Source organism: Hypoxylon fragiforme (genome assembly GCF_022984875.1).
Source record: "Hypoxylon fragiforme strain CBS 206.31 chromosome Unknown GGS25scaffold_1, whole genome shotgun sequence".
NCBI classification, from domain to species: Eukaryota; Fungi; Ascomycota; class Sordariomycetes; order Xylariales; family Hypoxylaceae; genus Hypoxylon; species Hypoxylon fragiforme.
Genome location: NW_026054756.1, coordinates 1066702 through 1086234, shown reverse-complemented (window position 1 = coordinate 1086234; position 19533 = coordinate 1066702). Strand labels below are relative to the sequence as shown.

The 19533-nt window shown below is 47.8% G+C and overlaps 9 protein-coding genes across 9 annotated transcripts; 5 read left to right on the top strand and 4 right to left on the bottom strand.

The window, feature by feature from the left end:
* Positions 1-1678: 1678 nt before the first annotated feature.
* On the top strand, positions 1679-2634 carry GGS25DRAFT_468820 (uncharacterized protein). The gene is made up of 2 exons (XM_049259099.1): positions 1679-1829; positions 1900-2634. The coding sequence occupies exon 2, from the start codon at positions 2023-2025 to the stop codon at positions 2368-2370; it is 348 nt and encodes a 115-aa protein (XP_049121110.1). The 5' UTR covers positions 1679-1829; positions 1900-2022; the 3' UTR covers positions 2371-2634.
* Positions 2635-2818: 184 nt separating this feature from the next.
* Positions 2819-5860, top strand: GGS25DRAFT_15395 (DUF221-domain-containing protein). Its single transcript, XM_049256422.1, has 3 exons — positions 2819-3155; positions 3223-3387; positions 3446-5860. The coding sequence occupies exons 1-3, from the start codon at positions 3027-3029 to the stop codon at positions 5762-5764; spliced, it is 2613 nt and encodes an 870-aa protein (XP_049121109.1). The 5' UTR covers positions 2819-3026; the 3' UTR covers positions 5765-5860.
* On the bottom strand, positions 5860-7775 carry GGS25DRAFT_15429 (uncharacterized protein). Its single transcript, XM_049256425.1, has 2 exons — positions 7698-7775; positions 5860-7586 (listed from the first exon to the last, which is right to left on the bottom strand). The coding sequence occupies exon 2, from the start codon at positions 7438-7440 to the stop codon at positions 5956-5958; it is 1485 nt and encodes a 494-aa protein (XP_049121108.1). The 5' UTR covers positions 7441-7586; positions 7698-7775; the 3' UTR covers positions 5860-5955.
* On the bottom strand, positions 7720-9934 carry GGS25DRAFT_15389 (carbohydrate-binding module family 66 protein). Its single transcript, XM_049256421.1, has one exon. It carries the CDS (start codon positions 9581-9583, stop codon positions 8000-8002), a length of 1584 nt encoding a protein of 527 aa, XP_049121107.1. The 5' UTR covers positions 9584-9934; the 3' UTR covers positions 7720-7999.
* Positions 9935-11806: 1872 nt separating this feature from the next.
* GGS25DRAFT_516632 (uncharacterized protein) lies at positions 11807-12561 on the top strand (the record flags this gene model as incomplete). Its single annotated transcript, XM_049263236.1, has 2 exons — positions 11807-11948; positions 12023-12561. 2 exons carry the CDS (start codon positions 11807-11809, stop codon positions 12559-12561), a joined length of 681 nt encoding a protein of 226 aa, XP_049121106.1.
* A 1049-nt stretch (positions 12562-13610) lies between these two features.
* Positions 13611-14618, bottom strand: GGS25DRAFT_516631 (uncharacterized protein; the record flags this gene model as incomplete). Its single annotated transcript, XM_049263235.1, has 3 exons — positions 13611-14098; positions 14173-14304; positions 14372-14618. The coding sequence occupies 3 exons, from the start codon at positions 14616-14618 to the stop codon at positions 13611-13613; spliced, it is 867 nt and encodes a 288-aa protein (XP_049121105.1).
* Positions 14619-15218: 600 nt separating this feature from the next.
* On the top strand, positions 15219-15549 carry GGS25DRAFT_516630 (uncharacterized protein; the record flags this gene model as incomplete). The annotated part of the gene is made up of 3 exons (XM_049263234.1): positions 15219-15279; positions 15334-15367; positions 15435-15549. 3 exons carry the CDS (start codon positions 15219-15221, stop codon positions 15547-15549), a joined length of 210 nt encoding a protein of 69 aa, XP_049121104.1.
* Positions 15550-15690: 141 nt separating this feature from the next.
* GGS25DRAFT_468808 (Clavaminate synthase-like protein) lies at positions 15691-17514 on the bottom strand. The gene is made up of 4 exons (XM_049259098.1): positions 16767-17514; positions 16389-16690; positions 16172-16311; positions 15691-16125 (listed from the first exon to the last, which is right to left on the bottom strand). Exons 1-4 carry the CDS (start codon positions 17145-17147, stop codon positions 15890-15892), a joined length of 1059 nt encoding a protein of 352 aa, XP_049121103.1. The 5' UTR covers positions 17148-17514; the 3' UTR covers positions 15691-15889.
* A 121-nt stretch (positions 17515-17635) lies between these two features.
* GGS25DRAFT_15350 (uncharacterized protein) lies at positions 17636-19483 on the top strand. Its single transcript, XM_049256420.1, has 4 exons — positions 17636-18146; positions 18208-18673; positions 18731-18817; positions 18888-19483. Exons 1-4 carry the CDS (start codon positions 18105-18107, stop codon positions 19208-19210), a joined length of 918 nt encoding a protein of 305 aa, XP_049121102.1. The 5' UTR covers positions 17636-18104; the 3' UTR covers positions 19211-19483.
* The last annotated feature ends 50 nt before the right edge of the window (positions 19484-19533 follow it).

The window sequence follows — 19533 nt, the reverse complement described above, 5'->3', positions numbered from 1 at the left end:
CGCGATGTAGAGAACCGAAAGTGGACGTGGAAGCTATGATGTCGAATTCCGAATCTAGTCGTTCTGAGTTAATTGTTTGAGCCCACCTATGTAGGGTGAACTTTGACTGGCCGTTGACCAAAATTGAAGGAGACACGGGAGGGGGGATGGGTAGGTGGGCAGAGATGGATAGAGACGTAATAGCTCTTGTAGATCAGTTGTATGGCATGTAGTCGGGTCAGCATCAGACTAGATATCTTCATTCTTTATAGTTGGCTTGGAGAGCGCCATCGCGACAATATGTGACAGGCGAGTAAGGTTGGTGCGATATGCAAATATGCAAGGTTCGTGGCTATCATATAGAAAAGGGGGATCGAAGAAGATAGTATGGGATGCCCCCTAACTAATGATACCACAACCTTGGTAGATCAGATAAGACAGCCATGTAAAGCACCCCTATCACGCGATTACCGCCGTACTTATCCCTTAAGTTACTTCAGTGGACTGAACGAGCCCATCACATCTGCAGAGCAGAAGAAGAAACGTTCAAGGACGGTATAATGGCTATGTTTCTCTTGACCATAGATGCTTTTTAGATACATTTCGTGTGCTGTGTCTCGAAAGAAGCCGAAGACCGAACGTGGCAATGGTATCAATCTACGTCTCACAGGATCGGCAAGCCTTCCCAAGGCCCGCTAACCTCATAGCTACGCGACCAGATATAACGAATAGATATAATTTCCAGTGGCTTGTTGATATACCAGGCACACAATCGGGAACCGCATGCCATGAGGCGTATGAATTCACCACTGAAGGAACGACGTTCCCTTACTTATTCATGGAGTATTCGGAAACCGGAAGCGAGAATCAACTTCAAACATCTGGCGCTGCAGCGCTCTCGGCTACGAAAGAAGAAGGGCCATTTGAAACTCCTACATTTATCCTTGGGGCGCCGAGTTATTTTAATTTGGCTATGTATGACGGGGCGATAGGCTTTCTAAATGTCTTGACGAACATACGTTATTGGGGTTTGATCCAACGCAGACGTTTGGTGGAGTTGAAGGCGGAGCTCGTGGCGCGAAAGCATAGGTTAGAAGATGAAGGCAACAATGGATTATGTCAGCAAACTTAGACTATGTAGGCCTGGTGGGTTAGGTGGGTATTAGTGAATTAAAGCTTAACCTAGGTACGAAGGTTGTGGCCAAAAGTTTAGACCAAGATATACCTCCGCCCCACAGTGCGCTACTCTTTTTTGGGCCTCTACCAATAATAGGTATACATTTAACGTCAAATCCCCCACAACCATTAAAAGTATAGCACCTTATAGCACACTTAAGCGCTATAATGTGCTATAAACTTAAAGCCTTCAGTCCTAAACAACCTTAGATTCTTATACAAATATTTACATTAATTTAATGAAGAAACAAAATTACAGAAATTTTTATTATTAAATAAACTAATTAAATAACTTAATAGCGTATTTAATATTTATTAAATAAATTTATAAGGCTTTATAAGTAGGTAAGTATGTTGGCGATGATATTTCTTACAGTGATAGAAAAGTGGAGGAACTGTGGGGCTGAGGTATATCTTGGTCTAAACTTTTGGCCACAACCTTCGTACTACTAGTAGTAGTAGCTTAGCACTCAAATAACCAACGGAATTAAGCTTTTAGGGGGTCCCGTTCCTAAATACTAATCGATCCCGCTGGTACTCGTATGTATGTATGTATGACTAGCATAATCTTACTTGAAAGAAGTGGCAACTGTGATTGCCATTGGAAGTTAAAAGAAGATGGAGAAACAACGATACACGAATATGACGTATGATAGATTGAGCCCAAAAGACCGGTACGCTACCTATGACGTTTACAAAGTATCTTCAATCACATAAGACATATTAACTACTACATATAAGTAGGATCTTAAGATATAAACTCTCACAACTCCCATCAATGATTATTCCTAGTATTTACTTCGTATCCAAATAACCAACACCTATCGAACCAGATACAACCTGTACTAAACGATAATCAATTCCACAATGCCTTCAACCAACTTCAGCTACAGCAGCTCTTCCGTCTCCTTTTCATCTTCTACAGCCCACAACGGCGAGACTACTGGGTCTCGATACACTGAGCATACCGCAAGTAACCCGTCGGGCACGACCACACACACCGCTTCACAGCGATTTGGCGAACCTATTCAGCACGAGCGCCGCGATTATGATGCTTCGGGACGTTTGGTTTCCTCTCAACAGAGGGCTCTGGGCGGTAGCAACATAGACTCCAACCGTCGCATCGAAGATGTGTCGGACGAGCAAAGAGAAAATGATAAGCTGTATGAAGAGCGCATTGAGGATGAGTATGCTAAGAGGGAGGGTGGTGCGTAGGTAAGAAGACGGAAGACCGCTCAGGTGCCTAGGCGGTGTCAAAGCACACCCTAAGTACAATACCTAATTACCTACATATTGACTACACTCAATGATATCAATATACAATACCGAGAGTACCTATTTCTACACCAACTTCAATCACTCAAGACTGTTAACGGCATCTAAACACTTGAATCTCCTAATTAGTAATATATCAGTTCGTTTATTAGGTGCGACGCTTGCTTACTTGTCACATCGCATTGAATTTTTGGCATTGGGATGGCGATGCTTGGTAGCATGTACAGCTAATTCATTGATGCCAAATGTAGAAGTAGTGCTGGGCTATAGTGCCCAATGCGGTATAGGAGTAGGCTATTAGACCACTAAGAAGTCGCTGCGTATGTGGCACATGATGGTTATGCCAAATCCCTGAAACCTAATCCGTACAGGGTATCAAAGAACGTCACTCACTGCTACATGACCCACTATAGCTTTTTACTTGTCGCGCGAACTTCCCGAGCGTCAAAATATTCTTCTTCTATTTGTGTACAAGTACAAAAATCTATCCTTTCCCCCCTGAAATACTGAAATACAATACTTACCTATTTAAAACCTGTCAACCCTAATGTTACCGCCTCGTTACGTTCCTGGCATCGCCACCCATCCCAGAAACCATGCATTCTGGTGATGATGTGCCTCCTTATTGTAAGGGAGAGACGGCCGCTGGCCCTGGGAACAAGGACATTTTCGTTCAGTTGGTCATCTCCCTTGCAATAGGCATCACCGCATTTGTCGCCTTCTGCGTATGTCTTACCATAGTGACTTTCCATATTGATACCCAAGTTAATTGATTTTTTTTTTATCGCACAGATCCTTAGACCGCGATGGAAAACCCTTTATTCCGCCCGAAGGCGACATAAAAATCCCGAGATCGCGCTCCCGACGCTTCCCGATAGTTTCTTCGGATGGATGCCAGCCTTGTATAGGGTGACGGAGGAGCAGGTTCTGGCATCGGCGGGCCTAGATGCCTTCGTGGTATGTAGTATAATAGATAATAAGTTCGAGATGATGATCGCTCATACATTGTCAATAGTTCCTGTCCTTCTTCAAGATGTCGCTTCGATTATTTACTACCATGCTCTTCTTCGCCTTATTCGTCCTTTGGCCTATTCATAGAACTTTTGATGCTGGTGCGCCAGGCGACTCGCCCGGGAACGACACCGTCTATTCGCAATTTACACCGAATTACGAATCCCACATCCTATCAACTTTCGATCATCTTTCAAAAGACAAGGAGCCTGAAGATCAGAGTTTCAGCTACCTACGAGCGTACTTCGTCTTCACGTGGTTCTTCAGTTTTCTAACAATATTTTTCATGGACTCAGAGACTATCAAAGTCATCAAAATAAGACAAGATTATTTGGGAACTCAATCAACTGTAACCGACCGGACCTTCCGACTAACAGGAATCCCCCGAGATATTAGGTCGGAGGAGAAGATCAAAGAGTTTGTGGAGAACTTGGAGATTGGGCATGTACGGAGGGTTACCTTATGTCGAAATTGGGCTGAAATCGATGGCTTGATGGCCGAGCGACAAGTTGTATTACGAAAGCTTGAAGAAGCGTGGAGTGCCTATTTGGCTCAAGTGCCAGTAGGAACAGAGGCGATGCGGTACGATCAACGAGACCGAACGGTGGGCCATATCGACTCAGAGGATCTTGAGAATGAAGATGAACCGCAAGAAGATGGACGTCTTATCGCTGGGGACAGCCTGCGTGATCTCATGGCCGAGAGAGAAAGACCAAAAGTGCGTCTTCGGTTTGGCTTTCTCAGAATGAGAAACCGTAAAACAGATGCCCTTGACTACTACGAAGAGAAGTTGCGTCGTCTAGACGAGAGGATTCGAACTGCCAGGAAAAAGGAGTATACACCTACAGATACGGCATTTGTAACGATGGACTCTATAGCAGCCTGTCAAATGGCTGTTCAAGCAACGATAGATCCCAGGCCAGGACGTCTATTATCAAAGCCAGCACCAGCCCCTTCGGATGTGATCTGGAAAAACACGTACATCCCACGATACAAACGCCAACTGAAATCTTGGTCTGTTACCATCTTTATCACAATTCTGTCTGTTGTCTGGTTCTTCCCAGTGGCAGTGTTGGCACAGCTACTTAGCATTTGTTCGATTGCTAAGGTGGCACCGTCTTTGGCTGATACCCTACAGCGGCACGACATCACGAAAGCCTTTGTGCGGACTGGTCTACCCACTCTCGTGGTTTCGTTGCTTAATGTATTGGTACCGTACCTGTATGATTATCTATCAAACATACAGGGAATGGTTTCACAAGGTGAAGTTGAGCTGTCTGCGATATCGAAGAATTTCTTCTTCATATTCTTCAACATCTTTGTCGTCTATGCAGTCTCAGGTAGTGCAGCCCTGTCAGACTTTTGGGCGATACTTCGAGACTCGTTGAGTGACACGCGGACCATTGCATTGAAGATAGCTGGCTCGATTCAGAGCTTAAACAACTTCTACCTAAACTTCATCATGCTTCAAGGCTTCGGCTTGTTTCCTTTCAAACTTCTACAGTTTGGAAGCATATGGCTTTATGCCATCTATCGTATGGGAGCCAAAACACCAAGGGACTTCGCCGATCTCGTTCAGCCGAGTCTATTCAACTATGGATTCTATCTTCCAAGCGCCTTATTGGTCTTCATTCTATGCTTGGTCTATAGCATACTTCCCGGCGCACATATCGTCCTACTACTCGGTATTTGCTATTTCTCCCTCGGATACTTTGTTTATAAATACCAACTCCTATATTCAATGGACCAGCCACAACACGCCACCGGTGGTGCGTGGCCAATCATTTGTGGGCGGATCATAGTTGGCTTGGTCGCCTTTCAAGTTGTCATGATTGCCTATCTCGTCCTCCAGTCTGCCTTTATAGCTGCGGGGCTTATTGTACCCCTCGTGGTCCTGACTTTCTGGTATAATTATTATTCACGGAATCGATTTACTCCGCTCACCAAGTTTATCGCACTCCGAAGCATCAAACGAGCCTCTGATCCTGGATCGGAAAGCCGCCCCGATCGAGACCCGGAACAAGTGCAACCGGAAACTCGACTGACGAGGCACATGAGTACAATAGACGAGGATAGAGAAAAGGGTATGAGGTTCATAAATCCAAGCCTCATCGCTCCTCTGGAGCAACCTTGGATTTATCAAGATCCGCCACCGCCAGTCGAAGTGTCGCCCACCGAATCTAACACAGGAAGCGTGAGCGGGAACGAGGAAGGCATCGCAAGAATTCCACGAAACTTTAGTACCGGACTAGGTAGCGTTTCTAGTTCCTTTAGTCTCGGAGATACCCATATTTGGCGGGAAAATGGCGACAACAATGTATGATGATGGGCCCAAGGGCGAGAGTAGTAAATTGTTTGTATTCAACGAGTACATGAAATAATGAGATTGAGAGCGTTGCCATGATATCTCCACCCTTTATGAAGTATATTACCTAGGCATAGGTAGGTGCATCGGTATATGTATAGATTTGATTAGGTAGGTACTAAGTAGTCATTACTTTACTATTCTTGAGCCTATGCCCACATTCCGTCAAACATAAAGAGCCAATCATCCCAATACCGGTCATAACGGCCCACAAGCCAGCTCCTCCCATCACCCCTCCCGCCCACCTTCCATGGACGCGTATACAGGCCCTCCTGCCTCAAGTGCCGCTTCAGCGCCACATTGATGCTAAAGCTACTCGGGCTCACGCCCACAAAGTAGTCGCAGCTAAGCAGCACCGCGAAATCCACAAGCGCCTGCTGGTCCCAACTCAGCGCCTCCAGCCTTCCTAGCCTCTCCGCGTCCCCCGCCAGCAGCCCGTGCTTCGACCGCACGTCCAGCTGCAGCGCCGCCATCGCATCTTTCTGGAACCTCTCCGTTTCTGCCGAGGACCCGGATGCTAGGTACGCTACCCGCCCCTCGTACCCTTGGCTCGCGGCCTCGCGCAGGTATGCTTTGGTTTGGTTCTCGTAGGACGGCCACGCCGACAGCGCGTCTGCCTCCGTGCGCAGGTGCACGCCGAGGAAGGCCTGGCCCGCGACTGCCTCGTTCGCTGGCGTCGAGGCCGCGAGGTTCCGCATCGACGCCACTACGGCGTCAGCTAGCTCGAGGATGTCCGGCCGGATTTTCAGGAGCCCCCCGAACGTGGCTGCGAGCTCGGGACCGTCGCGGTACACGGGCCAGTCCCAGAGCACGCCCCAGCTCAGCCGGATCAGCCGCGGGGTGTTGTCGGCCCACCCCCGCTCCGCGGCGGATGCGTGCAGCCACGACCGGAAGGCGGCGCCGAAGCGGTCGGTATGGCGGTTCGGGTCCCGCGCGTCGCAGCCGGTGCGGCTGCCGCCGAAGTGCTTCGGGGTTATGCGCTCGATTGTGCGCTCGATGCTGCCGCCGCTGCGCTCCCGCGCCCGCGAAACCACCCCCGGCACATCCTCCACCCTTGCATACACCCGCATCCCCGGACACGCCGTCCCCAGCGCCTCGCGAAAGTGCGCCGCGTCGAACATGTAGTCCAGGCCCTGGTGCTCGGCGAACAGGTTCGCGGGGTCGGATGGGGAGCGAGTGCGGATTCGGGGGACGACGAGGGAGCGGGCGCCGGAGGCGAGGGCGTATCGGATGCAGGTGAGGATGTAGTTCCGGATGTTGCCGGGGCCGCCGCTGTTGTTGTCGCAGAGGAAGGTTAGGTGGGGGAGGGGGGAGGTGAGTTCGGCGCAGAGGTGGGAGAGGGGGTGTGGGATGAAGGGGGCGTGGGGGGTGGAGAGGTCGATGGAGTTGGGGCTGGTGGGCTGGTGTAGGAGTTGTTGTTGCTCTTGTTGTTGTTGGTAGTGTAGTGGTTCCGCTGCGGCTGGTACCCCGGAGGAGGAGAGTGGTGGAGTAAAGGATAGTGGGGTTCCCCGGTCAGGGCTTGGCAGGATTCGGCGGTCCCATAGAAGGAGTAGTAGTATGGTGGTTGAGCAGGCGAGCAGCGACACGGCTGCGTGTCGGCGAGTGTTTGAGATCCTAGGCTGAGGGATGGTCATTGTTATTCATAAGGTAGGCATTATATTATTGTCCTAGTCTAGGTACATGTCTCTTGCGACTCGTTTTCGCACTATAGATGACAGCTCCTGAAATTAAACACGGGCGGATGTCGCGATGCTCAACAGCACCTATTCTTTATTCGTCTCTTCTTGATTTTTTTACTTTTAGTAGAGGAAAGGAGAAGCATAGCTACTTATTAGAGCTCAAGCTAGGAGTAAATGTATCCCCGCCTGCGAATGGAGGATGGTGCCCATACCAATTTGGGGATCTGCGGAGTACTGATACCGAACGTGTGGGAGTGCCGCGCCCTCAGCAGTGAGGAGAAGTTGCATCGATTGCGACGACGCCAGACTAAATAGGCAACTTCTCGTCTTACAATGGCTTGCTTTTCTTTTCTTGGTTGCGCAGGTGTAGATGGGTAATGGTGGGAAGGCAAAATTCCCATTACTTCCTATTTGTCTGTCCTATACCGGGATTCTTGGTATCTGCTTGTCTCTCTCTCTGCCTGCCTGAAAGTTCTCTTTAAGGAAGTAGGGGTAGTTAGGTAGTCATTCCTCCTTAGGAAGGCTTCGCTACGGAAACACTACCAAACTTGGCACCGGCATCGCGGGCTATCACACCTGTTGCGCCTCCAGCAAACGAGTCGTCCGTATAAACGATCTTGGAGCTCGTCAAATCGTTCACAAAAACATTAATTTCGGTGCCAATGGCCGTTATTCTGACAGAATACTCTGTCGCAGTGGTGGCATATCCAGATGTGCCGACTTCACTTAATGAGGTCAAAGTACCCGCGTTAGCTTTAATAAGAGAAATGGTACCGGTTGACGAGATGCCCGCGTAGTACCCATTGAATCCATCAATACTCAAATTCGTAGCGCGGAACAAGAGTCCGGCATCGCCGCTGCCATCTGTAACAGCGACTGTGGCATCGAAGACAAGATCGGTGAAATTGTTATCGAGCAAAGCTCTACCCTCGGCCGTGTTCGCGACTGTAAGTCGTTGATCTACCACCGACCAATTCCCACCGTACGTCTTCCAATTGAACATCTGGCCATCGGCGAAATTGTCCTTGACGAGCATTTTAATGGGCTCGATGGTCCCATCTTCGTTAAAGTACATGCGGTCGTACGCTAGAACGCGATGGTTACCATCTGTTTCGCTGAGCGGTCGTCGGTGGTATACGATGTAGTATATATCAGTGTCCGGAACGTGAATCACACCGTTATGGCCACTGCTCCTGGCCACCTCGCTATCCTGCTGCAGGATCTTGGCGAGCCGGTTGAACGGGCCTAGCGGCGAGTCGGACATCGCATATGAGACTGAGTAATCCGGACCCGTCCAGCCTCCTTCCGACCACATAAAGTAGTAGATGCCGTTGCGCTTCATCATCTGCGACCCTTCGACGTAGTTCTCGGGAGTGATTTCTTTGAACTGCGTGCCGTCGTCAAAGGTGCCAATGGAGATCATGTCTTCGTTTAGCTTTGCCACATTGGCGTGCGAATGCCCCCCGTAGTAGATGTAGGCCTGCCCATCAACATCGTCGATAAAGACGTCTTGGTCGATTGGCTGTGCACCATTGTGGTAGTCCCCGATCAGTGGCTTGCCGATCGCGTCGACGTATGGACCCTCCGGCTTATCTGCAATTCCCACTCCAATGCCGCCCACTTTCCCCTCCGCGGCTTCGTCTTCTTGGATGTCGTTGGCGCCAAAATATATGTAGTACTTGCCGTTGCGAGATATTGGCGCTGGAGCCCACACGGCCTTGGTGGCCCAGGTCACGTTGGCTATGGTCAGAATGTTGGGGTGCTTGGTCCAGTTGATTAAATCCGGGCTTGAGAATGCATCGAGATATGTCTGCTCCTCGTAGGCGTACGAGGCGGTTGGGTACACCCAATACAGACCATCGTATATTTCCGTGTCCGGGTCGGCGTACCAGCCATCCACGAAAGGGTTCCCTGCCTCCGATGTGCTGTAGTCCGGCGTCGCTTGCTTCGCCGTGGGTAATGCCTTTACGATTTTATTTGACATTGCGAACCCCGCGAGAAGATAGATGATGGAAGTTTTGACACGAGTGTCGGGCCAAAACCCCGCCAATTGCCGAAAGACTGCGGGTAAGTTAAGGGATGAACGGAGTAATGCCATTCGCAGCAATTTCAAGCCGGATGGATATAAGCGGGTTTGTGATGCGGGGAGATCTGTTCGTGAATGCACATGTAGATCTATGCACTAACTAGGTGCATAAATATGTCTACTACTAGCAGTACCTACAGTACCTAATACTATTAGATAGACAAGTTCTATAAAGCATCTTTAATATTTTAATTGCAGGTGAACATGAGTAAATCTGAAAAACTTCAAGGTTGGAATGTGGCTTGGTAGGTATACATATTTCTACTGGTAACCCTTAACATACTTCATTCAGATCCCTTACCTACTGATACAGGTCTTGGGTGTGACCTGCTAGGTTAGGCACATCATGATAAGACATTCAGATACCATGGCAATCATACTCTATGCCATTACCGATTATGGGAAACTAGGTAGGATGATATGGTGTGTAGGACTGATCAGGACAGCCGTCGCAACACATACATAATAATGTGTATCCAACCTTCCTCATTAAGAGAGCTGGTGTGTTGAGCTGTCACATTCAAGTCACTTGATTGGGTAAGGACGAGGTAGGCTCTCGTGCACACGTAAATTTGAGGCTCGTCGCCATTCCTTCCCTCCCCCTCCCCACCCCTTAGCCTCCCCCATGACGAGAAACATGTGAGGCATTGTACCTTTGTTGACCGTCATATGAATAAAATGGCAGATCACCCACCACTTAGATAGTGGGAGCCCTCATTTCTTAGCACTACTTGGTATAACCGTCTCAATATAGTCCAGTTGCGATTGAAGTGCTTTTCTATGCTCTCGGAGAGCTTCATGATATCGAGGGATCAATTCTCCCGAAGTGCTCGGGGCTTCTGCGAGGTACCGCCTAAGCATTGGTGGGGGGTTTCGTGATTGGGCTCTACATGTATTGTTTAATGAGTTGGTGCCAAGACATGTAACTATAATAGGACAGACAGTAACTTACGCTTTGCCAGTAGTAACTGATGGTGACGGTGATTGAGATACTGAATCCATGACTATTTAAGGTAGTAGAGATCTCACAAACCGAAACGAACAAGGCTTCTTTTGAAGTATGGATTTCAAGGCCACTTGGGCATGTGAGGAATTATCCATCTAGTCATATCTGCCGTGTTTAATTGCTTTATACTTGAAGTTTCTGCACCAACTTGAGCTACTACATTATTTATCGAGGGCATTTCTTCAAATCCCTTCTACGTACATTGCTGTCAAAGCATATCGCGAACGGTTCTGGACGCTTACCAGTTTTGCGCAAACTGCGCAGAACGACGAACTCTATAAATACGCATATAGCTGATTGGTGATAATTTCAATGCAATAACACGCTGGCATGTAGAGACGTCGTAATCATTTTTGAGGCCTCTTACGAAGGGGCCTATATTGGTACCTTCGGGCCATCCTTAGGTACCTAAGTACAGTAGGTAGCTAGGTAGGTAGGCCAGGTATATAGACCCCGCCTGGCCTTGCTTAGCTGTCATGATCATGATGCCCTTCCTATTTCTCCCCTTCACACATTTGTCAGCTCCACGGCTCCCTGTGATTATCAGCTACGCCTTACATACTAGTGATACACACATCAAACAATCTGTAGGTAGATGAGGAATCACCTACGTTCAACCCGCTTCCGCTAACACATAGCAACGGCCTAGTTAATACATAACTCATCGAGAAGCATCAACATTTCTTATCCAATGACAAGTGGATATCATCTCACTCTCTGCTACATTCTGTCGCTCGTGTTATTTTACAGCAGAACGTAGTTTAGCTTTGGGGCTTTGCGGTGGCTATAAACCTCAGTCTGGGACAAGAAAAGAGACTTCAAAATAATTTTTTAATAAGAAATAGTAAAGAAGCAAGTACCAGAGGTAACAATGCCTTCACCCGCCATTCCGGAGGCCCTAGGGCAGCCGCTTCCCAAGCAGGGCCTACCCCTTTACTAGCCTGTCCTTATTTCAAACATAACCCAGCGAAATACGTTGGAACTTCCTGGAGGAATTGCTGTGGGCCTGGCTGGACAACAGTCCATCGTATGAAGTAAGTATTCTACCAAACTCACTATATACTGAAGTCGGGCTCATAAATGATTGCCTGTCTAGGGAACATTTGTATCGAAGACATAGACAACCAAGGCATCGGTGTAAAAGATGCGGCGAGGCCTTTGAAGACGAAATAAGTTTGGAAGAACATGCTAGGGCAGAGGAACCGTGCACACTAAAAGAGATAACACAAATGGATGGCTTCGACTCCAAAAAAGAGATGGAACTCAAATCGCGAAAGAGAAGGGTTACTGAATTATCGGAGGTTGGCAAGTGGAGTTCTGTGTATAGGATTTTGTTTCCTGACGTGCCGCAGACTGACATCCCATCTCCCTGTGCGTACCTAACCTGGTTATAAGAGGGACAAGGTAGCTCGTACATCGGCTCTTATACTGACCAATGCATATAGTTTACGATTACTTCGAGGCTAATTCGGAGGTGCCTTCGGGTAGTCTGAGTGACTACGAAGAATATGCCCACAGAGAAATTGATCGCGGATTACGAGAAACTTTGGAACATGAATTAGAGACCGATCTGCAAATTACAGATGACTTACAGAAAGCAAAAGCAATTCGTTGGTTTAAAAAAATGCAACTTCGGCTACTACATGAGTTCAAATTGTCTCGCGGCTCGGATTCGAACTCCCGAGATACATCGAATAGCCCCCAGGACGTGGAAATGGAATTGTCGCATCCTATATTAGAATCCGACCATGCCTCTACTGCCTCGTTCTTAGAAAGGCCTCTGCATAGTGTCAATGAATACTGGACATTGGCTGATCAAAAACTTTACGGAGAAGAATTTGACTTCAACCTCGACATGTCACCCCAGATACCATGGCTTGGAATGGCTGTTCCATTCACAGATATACGAGACGCGGGGCTATCTGAACCGGAATGTGGGATAATGAGTGCGATGGGAGGTAATACACACCCACAAGGGAGTTAGTAGTGGGGTTAGTAGTGGGGATGGGGGGTTTCACAAGCACTTCTATCGATTACGTGACAAGGAATTGAAGATTCCTGAATGACTGTCAGCGGCTTGTCGAAAGCCAATCTCGTCTATTTCTTATATAGCGTAGCCTATTATCCATATGAGACTATCGCCAACCTCACTGGCGCTCTCTAGTTTCTACGAGTCATGAGGCGGAACCTAGAAGACGCCAAACAACATCGTCACTGCACTGGGATCTCTAACATCATGCCACAGACTACGGAAACTACATATCCATGTAAGCTCTGTTTATTCTACCTAAGCCCCATGTAATGCCCTGGCAGATCCTTGACACTACTCCTCGACTAAAGCTAACGGCAACGCTCTGGGAAAACCCTCTAGTAGATTCGGTTCTTGTGCCATTCGAACAACATGCTAAAGTATTTCTTCAACCGGTGTTGTCTTCTAGTTCTATGATGGCGAATGTGGAGCTGAAAACGTAGAAACCCATAGTACCTAGTCAGTCTGAAAGGTACATAATTTGCATGAAGTAGAGCACACTAAGCTCCATTGCCATTGAGCTATCCTACAACAAACGAAATTGATTTAAATACACCTAGAATTTAATGCATATCCTATTTGTCAAAGACAGAAAGGATGGATGTTGTCAACGGTATGTACGGGAAAGGGGCAGAAAAGGGGTATCACGTGACCACCTCCTTCTAGAATCATAGCCTCCTATAATGTTGGCATATAAACTTGGAACATGGACAAACGGGATAAGCAAGTCAAAAAAGCCCGTGACGTAGTGAAAGGTGAAATTTTAAGCTTTGAGTACCTAGTTACTGCGTTTAGAAACGGAACCCTCTGGTCCATGAGCACGCGCCAATCAGATTCACATTTGCACATAAAAGCCCACTAGCTTCTATTTCAAGCCTCTTCAACTGACGCCTTATGTTGCTTATTCATTGGAATTTCTTATCCCTTGTTTCTCTCCACTTCCAACCGAGCGATGAAGTATCCCAGCAGCTCCCCCGCCAACCGGCCAACCCCCTCACGACCACCTACAAATACATCGACAAATACCCCGGCGGCGGCTCATCCGACAAAACCTTCCTCTCCACGCTCTCCCCCGTCTTCTTGACCGGCGTCCTCGGCGCGGGCACCTGGCGCTCAGCCTGCCAGCGGACATGCCCGTCCCAGTCGGCGCAGCGGCGCTTGTTATGGTCGTTGGCGACGGGGACGGCGATGCCCTCGTACCAGTCGTGGGTGAACACGGTCGCGTCGGCGGTGCAGACGACGGCCTGGCGCAGCGCCTCGACGCAGTGGTCCCAGTGCGAGAGGCGCCGCGCGGCGGACAGCTCCCACACGACGCTGCGCGAGGAGTAGTACGACTGGTGCAGGCTCTGGTGCAGGAGGTACAGGCAGTGCAGCTGGTGGTGGCTCGACAGGTACGCCATGTACCCGCCGCCGCTCTCGGGGGGCAGGCGCACGGAGTGCGGCGAGCCGCCGATGAGGGAGAGCTCGGTGGGGGTGAGGCCGATCATGCCCACTTTGTTTTTTTGCTATTGTGTTAACAGGATAGAGATCTATATCGGCTGATAAGGAGGCAATGGCGTTGCTTACAGCGCAGGATGTTTGTCCAGTTCCCGTCGACTTCTTCGAGGGTGCTCCCGCTGTTGGGGTTGTAAGGAGACCAGGCCGTGAAGTTGAAGTGGGTAACGCGAGAGCCGGGTTTAGTGGCTTCGAGGGCGGGAGCTAGATGGTGGCCATTTGGGTTAGGGAGGCAGTGGGCTTGGGAAGGGGGGAAAGGGGAAATACACACAGTAGTAGTAGTGGTTCTCCATGCCGGAGCCGCATCTTCCCTCGTATCGCCAAGTGACGATGATGGAGAAAATGAGAACGGTGGTTAGGAGAGCGTTGATGAAACTGTGGATACGGCGGTAGCGTTGGGACTTGGTCGGCGAGGTAGCAGGTGCATCGCCGTCATCGCTGCCACTGATCAAAGCCTCGTTCTCCATATCCCCATCGCTGAGGAAGTCTTCTTCTCTGTGTTTGCTACTAAAGTCCATGGTGGAGCATAACTACTCAGAAGTGGTGATGTGGAAAAGATGAATGGTGGATAACAAGTGCCCAAGTGAGTATAATGAGAGATTTCCTGGAGTATCTCAGCCGATAGCTCTGCCGATGCTTGATCGTCGGTATCACCAGCATGATATTGCGCGGCTCATTAATGTATGCGGTCATCATGTGTATATGCGTGCCTATGCAGTTGAACCTCGGAGCTGTTTTACAACTGGCCTGCTCCTACTGCACGACATTGAGTGTTACAAGCACCCATTGGGCGCGTAAAGAAAGGGTCAACATTAGGACTGTTTGTATGGTCAATATAAGAGATAACTCCGTGCGTAACGGTAACGCGAAGCATGCAATATGCTGCAACTCCAACAACCAGCCTGCTTCAACAGCGAGCCTACTTCTCTCGGAAGATATCCAGGATGTCTCAACTAGACTGACTACGTTATTCAGTGGCAGTGGAGCAGATTTGGTATAAAGGCCAAGCTTGTCTACTTAGCTCATATTCGATTGGATCTTGGAGATATTCACAATCCAGAACAGAACATCAATACTTCTCACAAATAATATACAATTTTGATAATCAGTCCTCAACAATGAAGTCCATTCTCGTCTTCCTCGCGTTAGGCGTCCTTGCCTCAGCGGCACCCATCAATGGTACAGTGTTTGGAAATGTGTTATGTGTATGAACATGGGCTGACACTACTACAGACATTTCCCGTGTAGTCAAGAGAGCAGACGTTGAGTGAGTAAAACTCATACAAGTCATTACCCCCAACCTTAGAATCCCAGATGACCAATATTTGAAACAGTACTGAGATCAGCGACGCTGGCTTCATCCCCGTAAGGACTAATGCTCTTTGGTGTGCTCCTCGAAGTGTGGGTCGGGATAGCGTTGGTGTAGAGAAACTAGAAGCAGACTGCTAATAATAAATGGTGGCATACGGACGCGAAAGAGGAGACAGCTACCTAGGTACCATATCAGCAGCTGTTGGTAGCTTACAATCATTAAATTTTGATCAAATCATCAACGCATGGCCCATTAACTATAGAAATCGCTCTTTGTCACAGCAATACATTAGTTATTAATTGAGTAGGAAAGTCAGAGACGGGGTCAACAGATCTAGATGTTGCTAATACAGATGCTGACATATATGTGTAATATACGCGTATGCGAACCTAGTTTAAGATGTCTTTAACGAGGGAAATTGGTTTATTGAAACATAGAAGGGCTATTTTAGTGAAGGTGGCCATGATTTAAACACTATTATTTGTCCTTCTCTTGATACTGGTACTGAGATATCTTTGCCCCATATTCGTCAAATCTCACTGGATCGTATTTCTGGGGATTTTCGGGTGTAATAAACCGGTCCAGTGTTGCTATAGTGTGTGAGAACTCACACACTGCGAAGAAGGGTATCGAATAACGTGGAGGTATACCCGACTCCGGTACAGCGTCGGGGTCAGGGACAGCCACCTGGTGGAGTGCTGAGACGAAGTAATCTGTCTCGGATTAGTCTAAGATTTCGAAATATGTGAGGCAGCATACCGTTCGTGAATCGCTGCAACATGTCACCAACGTTCAATACCAGGGCTCCTTCTTCAGGTTTCGCTGATATGAAGACGCCAGAGTGGGGATCTTTGAGCTCGAGACCACCATTATCATCTTGAAAAAGCAAGGTCATGGTACTACCGTGGTGCAGATATTAGCGCCACAATGCAGGTAGATACTCGCCTAGGTAGGTGTTGATCATGGGCAAACTTACCCCCAATCATTGTGTGCCGGCAGCCTTGCCAAAAGTTCGGTTTCCAATTTATTCTTTGTCACCTCCGGATAATGTAGAAGACGTAGCTGACAACTTCGATCAGAAATCAACTTCATGCATTCTGTATACTCATCGGCATTCAAGGAGAGCCCGATAGCAATTGCTTCCAATATGGTTTTGCTGACGCCCAGTAGCCTGTCGTACAGGGCTGTCATATAAGCCCTGTAACCTGGGAGTACATCTTCAGGTAACCAGATATTTTGCTGTACAGGATCCTGTTCATGACCAATTTCATAACTTTCCTGGTATTAAGTAAGCTATCAAAAGTGATCGAAAAATGGATCGGAAAAGGGGTGAGCTCTTGTGAGTGGTACCCACCTTGAAATCTGAGACATTGCGCAAGGACTGTCCCACGTTGCCACTCTTCTTGTGGTTTTCAACGTCTGATTGAGAATATACCTTCTCCTTGCCGATACTCGAGTATCCTCTATGGGGCATAGGCCCAGGTGGATGAGGGGCCTTCATTTTCTCCTCGAGCGGTAGGTCGAACAATCTCTTAGTCCAGGCTAGCGCCTCTGTGATATCGCGCTTAGGAAAGCCATGTCCTATGATCTTAATGAAACCGAAGCGGTGAAGTGTTTCAACGAGGCTCTGCCCGACCTTGAGGCGCTCCTCATGAGGTATTTGTTGTGGCGACTCAGTCGCGAAGACAGAAAGGTCAATGGTTGGAACAGCACTTCCAGAAAAGGTTTGTGCCATGGTTCTTCGTGAAACGAGTTGGGACCAAGGGAAAATATTGAAGGCAGAGCATTTCCATAAAGAGGCAGCTCTTAATACTTGCAGACAGTCGGCGGGGTAATGTGGCTTTGTAAGTAATATGAAAAGGTTCCAAGGTTAGCAGTGGCAATACCTTGCGAGGATCATTCTAACCTTAGGTTAGTAGGAAGCAAAGTGTCACAGAAAGTGTCACATCACAAAAAAGTCAGATGGAAATTTAAGTTTTGATTTTAGTCAATGATTCCGTTAGATCAAGTTCTGTTAAGGGAGGAGTCTCTAAGGGAGTATGGATAGACTGGCCCTTACCTCCGCACTATCTCCGTATTCCCTTTGTACAACTTCAGATACACGAAGAGTACCTAGGTAGGTTAGTATAATGAGCCTTAAATGAGGCCATTATTTGTTACACAGATGACTTGGCAGATCCCGATCAAAGACCACATGTACTTTCCCCCTAACTCTCCCTCGTGGAGTCGCTCACTAACTACGTACGTACGCAAACGCCACCCAATGGCATGTCTCGCACATATCAATATACAGTCTCCCTGCGGAACGGGAACCCAGAGAAACCCCGGCTACATGCCTTAGGTAACCTAGGTGCTAGCCGACGGTAGACAATCTAATCGTTGTTGTGTATATGTATCGTCGGGACCGGACAGACCGGGTAGTCATGTACGAATCAAGTCACGAGCGTTCATATATATTGTTTGCTACCTACCTATACATAGTATGATCTATCATTCCTTGTTACTAAAATAGTATTTAATTTGGGCATCTAATTTGCAAATGTAAATACGGCTAAGGTTAGGTACCCAGGTAGGTAGGTAGTGGTGGCGTACGCAGTTTACAAATGTCGCTATAAACACCACTTGTGACCCTACAGCTTGGCATTAGCCTTTCGCCTCTTTCTTAGACTCGTCATCATTATACATACCCATAATGTCTGATGCAGGTCAGGGTATTTCGGCCACAGGCCTATTGGTACGTCCTTGAGTATTCATATTCCTAATATTCCTCAACTAACCACGGCTCTATCATCTAGGTCGTTCTCTGGGTTTTGACCGGAGTGGCAACCATTCTTTTCATAGGCCGACTAGTAATTCGCGGCGTCCTTCTGAAGAAATTCCATCTCGACGATGCATTCGGCGCTTTGGCCTGGTTTCTCCTATTGGTATCAATGATATGCGCCACCATTCAGACTCCCCTTACTTACCATTTCTCGTCTATACTCATTGGAGAGACCCCAGCCCCGTCCGAAGAAGAGATGGCGGATATGACCATCACGTTGCGCAGATGGAATGTCGCTGTTGAGACACTATTTTGGACCTCACTCTACTCCGTAAAGCTCTCTTTCATGTTCCTCTACCGATACGTCCTACGATCCGGGGGCCGAAACAAGCACATAGCCGTCTGGTCAGCCGCTCTGGTGTATATCATACTCTGCTACGGGATATGCCTCATTGGTGTTTATGGGCAGTGTGGTGACGTGCGCAATTTGTTTACATATCGTAAGTCTCCAGAGATTATACGATACTATGAATCCCCCGTATTAATTAGTAATTTAGAGCAATGCATGACTCCATATGTTGCATCGCTCATCCCTAAGCTCATTTGGATATCTTTCTTCTTCAATGTTACCTCAGACCTGGTTGGTGAGTTTGTCATATCTACCTAAGAAGTACCGGCGGGCGGGGGGTGAACGTTACTAATTCTGTTATGCAGTCGTCATACTCCCGATGCCCGTGATTTGGTCTTTACAGATGCGTCTTCATCAGAAGCTTGCCGTGTCCGGCCTCTGCAGCCTTGCAATAGTCACAATCGCATTTGAGACAGCTCGATCAGTGAAGCTTTACGAACTGAGTAACTCCTTCACCAATCTCTATAGTTACCTGGAGCTTATTATATCTGTTCTTGTCGGTATGTTGCCGTCATATCGGTTCCTGGTCTCGCCAACAGATAAGGATCGAGAATATCGGCGTTTATTTTGGAGTCGAATCACACTGAGAAGCTATAACTCTGGCTCTTCTAGTTATTCTATGCATTAGAGTCTAGGACAGATACTCATCATAGGTAGCATTCAACATAGTCTGTGATAGCTATCGACCGGAGAAACATTGCCCACCCCTGCCGACCCACGATGAAAGAGGCGAAGATAGATGGATAAAGATCAGACTACATTGGCTCTATAACATAATACATAACCTACCGTCGATCGATCATTTACCTTTTTCCGTGGCTGACAAGTTTGACATTTACCTACATTTATAATCTCCACGTAGCTAGGTATAATAGGATATAATAACTAGATAATATTTATACGAATGAGCTATAATCTATTTGAATGACTGGGAGCTAACTTCTAACAAAC

What these genes read in the sequence shown, in the direction of transcription:
- GGS25DRAFT_468808 (XM_049259098.1), bottom strand. Translation starts at nt 17,147, where the DNA reads ATGGCACAAACCTTTTCTGGAAGTGCTGTTCCAACCATTGACCTTTCT. An exon ending in GCAATGTCTCAGATTTCAAG is followed by an intron (nt 16,691 to 16,766) that starts GTGGGTACCACT and finishes ACTTAATACCAG; the next exon opens with GAAAGTTATGAAATTGGTCA. An exon ending in CCGGCACACAATGATTGGGG is followed by an intron (nt 16,312 to 16,388) that starts GTAAGTTTGCCC and finishes GCACCACGGTAG; the next exon opens with TACCATGACCTTGCTTTTTC.
- GGS25DRAFT_468820 (XM_049259099.1), top strand. Translation starts at nt 2,023, where the DNA reads ATGCCTTCAACCAACTTCAGCTACAGCAGCTCTTCCGTCTCCTTTTCA.
- GGS25DRAFT_15389 (XM_049256421.1), bottom strand. Translation starts at nt 9,583, where the DNA reads ATGGCATTACTCCGTTCATCCCTTAACTTACCCGCAGTCTTTCGGCAA.
- GGS25DRAFT_15395 (XM_049256422.1), top strand. Translation starts at nt 3,027, where the DNA reads ATGCATTCTGGTGATGATGTGCCTCCTTATTGTAAGGGAGAGACGGCC. An exon ending in CCGCATTTGTCGCCTTCTGC is followed by an intron (nt 3,156 to 3,222) that starts GTATGTCTTACC and finishes TTTATCGCACAG; the next exon opens with ATCCTTAGACCGCGATGGAA. An exon ending in CGGGCCTAGATGCCTTCGTG is followed by an intron (nt 3,388 to 3,445) that starts GTATGTAGTATA and finishes CATTGTCAATAG; the next exon opens with TTCCTGTCCTTCTTCAAGAT.
- GGS25DRAFT_15429 (XM_049256425.1), bottom strand. Translation starts at nt 7,440, where the DNA reads ATGACCATCCCTCAGCCTAGGATCTCAAACACTCGCCGACACGCAGCC.
- GGS25DRAFT_15350 (XM_049256420.1), top strand. Translation starts at nt 18,105, where the DNA reads ATGTCTGATGCAGGTCAGGGTATTTCGGCCACAGGCCTATTG. An exon ending in TTTCGGCCACAGGCCTATTG is followed by an intron (nt 18,147 to 18,207) that starts GTACGTCCTTGA and finishes TCTATCATCTAG; the next exon opens with GTCGTTCTCTGGGTTTTGAC. An exon ending in GCGCAATTTGTTTACATATC is followed by an intron (nt 18,674 to 18,730) that starts GTAAGTCTCCAG and finishes TTAGTAATTTAG; the next exon opens with AGCAATGCATGACTCCATAT.